This window comes from Cyprinodon variegatus, unplaced genomic scaffold, assembly GCF_000732505.1.
Source record: "Cyprinodon variegatus isolate N-32 unplaced genomic scaffold, C_variegatus-1.0 Scaffold2273, whole genome shotgun sequence".
NCBI lineage: Eukaryota > Metazoa > Chordata > Actinopteri > Cyprinodontiformes > Cyprinodontidae > Cyprinodon > Cyprinodon variegatus.
This window is the reverse complement of record NW_015152726.1, coordinates 17,929-19,913: the sequence shown is the minus strand read 5'-3', so window position 1 is coordinate 19,913 and position 1,985 is coordinate 17,929. Positions and strand designations below refer to the sequence as shown.

General features: G+C 55.3%; 1 protein-coding gene across 1 annotated transcript in view; it reads left to right on the top strand.

Moving 5' to 3' along the window:
- Positions 1 to 1,704, top strand: part of LOC107080742 (nucleolar transcription factor 1-like) — a 14,506-nt gene extending 12,802 nt beyond the window's left edge. The window contains exons 10-15 of the mRNA XM_015368949.1: positions 307 to 386; positions 472 to 661; positions 739 to 786; positions 895 to 1,032; positions 1,106 to 1,210; positions 1,320 to 1,704. Of these exons, the coding sequence (XP_015224435.1) occupies positions 307 to 386; positions 472 to 661; positions 739 to 786; positions 895 to 1,032; positions 1,106 to 1,210; positions 1,320 to 1,391 (633 nt within the window). The 3' untranslated portion in view covers positions 1,392 to 1,704. The remainder of the gene's footprint in view (positions 1 to 306; positions 387 to 471; positions 662 to 738; positions 787 to 894; positions 1,033 to 1,105; positions 1,211 to 1,319) is intronic.
- The last annotated feature ends 281 nt before the right edge of the window (positions 1,705 to 1,985 follow it).

Sequence of the window (1,985 nt, the reverse complement as noted above, 5' to 3'; positions counted from 1 at the left end):
AAAGCAGTTTGTCGTCAGCGTATCGCATTGCTAAAGCAGTTTGTCGTCAGCGTATCGCAGTGCTAAAGCAGTTTGTCGTCAGCGTATTGCAGTGCTAAAGCAGTTTGTCGTCAGCGTATCGCAGTGCTAAAGCAGTTTGTCGTCAGCGTATTGCAGTGCTAAAGCAGTTTGTCGTCAGCGTATTGCCGTACTACCTTAGGATAAGGTCCCGTCTCAGCGGGGGGGGGGGGCCTGCTCCTCCACTCTCTCCACCTCTGTGCTCCACTCTAGTGGTGGTGAGTTGCACTGACTCTTGGTGTCCTGCAGAGGGAGCTGTTGGAGATGCGAACACCAGCTGCAGGTCAGAGGAAACCCAAGTTTGATGGGGAACCCAAGAAGCCCCCAGTGTGAGTTTGACCTTTTCGTTCTAATACTTGGCTTAGTGGGTCGGTTCCAGGCAGGTTCTACAGACCACCAAACTCTGACCCACAGGAGCGGGTATCAGATGTTCTCCCAGGAGCTGCTGACAAACGGAGAGCTGAACCACTTCAGCCTGAAGGAGCGCATGGTGGAGATCGGGAAAAGGTGGCAGAAGCTGAGCCAGAGTCAGAAGGACAAGTACAAGAAGCTGGTTGAGGAGCAGCAGGTGGAGTACAAGGTGGAACTGGAGGCCTGGGTTAAGGTGAGCCAATGGGAGAGTAAATAGGGAGTGATGTCACGGCTGGCCTTCTGTCTGACTGGCTTCTCCTGGTCCCTCAGTCGCTTTCCCCTCAGGATCGAGCCATCTACAAGGAGTTCTCCTCCTCGGTGAGTCCGCCTGGGTCCAGACCGCCCGGGTCTAGACCGCCCTCCTGGGCTCGCCTTTCCTGTCCCCTCAGGTCGCCTGGTGCTATTCAACTTGTCTCTTGTTGGCAGAAACGGCGCAGCACCACCAAGGCCACCAGCAGTCCCGTGGCTAAGGTCCACGTAACAGCCAAGGGGAAGGCAGGAGGCTCAAGAGCGGTGAATCCAGGGGTCGGAGTGGGTAGGAGGGCCATGGCGTACCGCGCTAAGGTAGGACGCTGTGAACCCTGGGTAACGTCTGTCAGGAGATCAGGCAGCTTCTGAGTGTTTGCTGACTCTTCAGAAGGACATGTCTGACTCTGACGAAGAGGAGGAGAAGAGCAACTCCTCGGACTCTGATGAAGATGATGAAACATCAGGAAGCACCGACAGCGAGGACGAAGATGAGGTGATGCTAATGCTAACCCCTATAAGCTCTGCCCACGTAGAACCAAGGGAACTATGAAGATTTGGTTACCATGGCGACCTTTTCATGTTCTTTCTGTTTCTGTGTGCAGAACGATGATGAGGAGGAGGATGACGACGATCAGTCCTCCTCCGAGGAATCTAGTGAGTTGGACTCGGATTAGCTCGGCCCCTCCTTCCTGTCGAAGAGGACCGGCTGTGCAGGCCACGCCCCCTGTCCTGCCAATCATCCAGGCTTACCAACGAGAGGCCGCGCCGTCCTTAGTGGGCGGAGCATTTTGTTACACGCGTTTCCGTTTCGGTCGACTGTTGGTCTTTATCTGACGGACGCTTTTTAGTCAATTACAACTTCCTGTTTGTTTATTAACCTGGGAAGGGGTAGGGGTTCCTACATATCCAGAGGAGGGGGCGGAGTCTGTCACCCCTGGGGGAGGAGTCAGGAAAGGAGAAACGAAAATAAATGCACTTTTTCCAAACTGTCTGGTTTCATTGTGTGACATCATGGTGACATCACAGCAGCATTTAACTGAGACCAAGTGGGTTAGGGATACGATGGTTCTGAGGTAGCCTGGGTGGTCCTCAGAGTCCAGGGGGACAGGAAGGAGCTCAGAGTCCGCTGCCAGGGCGACAGGAAGGAGCTCAGAGTCCGCTGCCAGGGGGACAGGAAGCAGCTCAGAGTCCGCTGCCAGGGGGACAGGAAGGAGCTCAGAGTCCGCTGCCAGGGGGACAGGAAGCAGCTCAGAGTCCGCTGCCAGGGG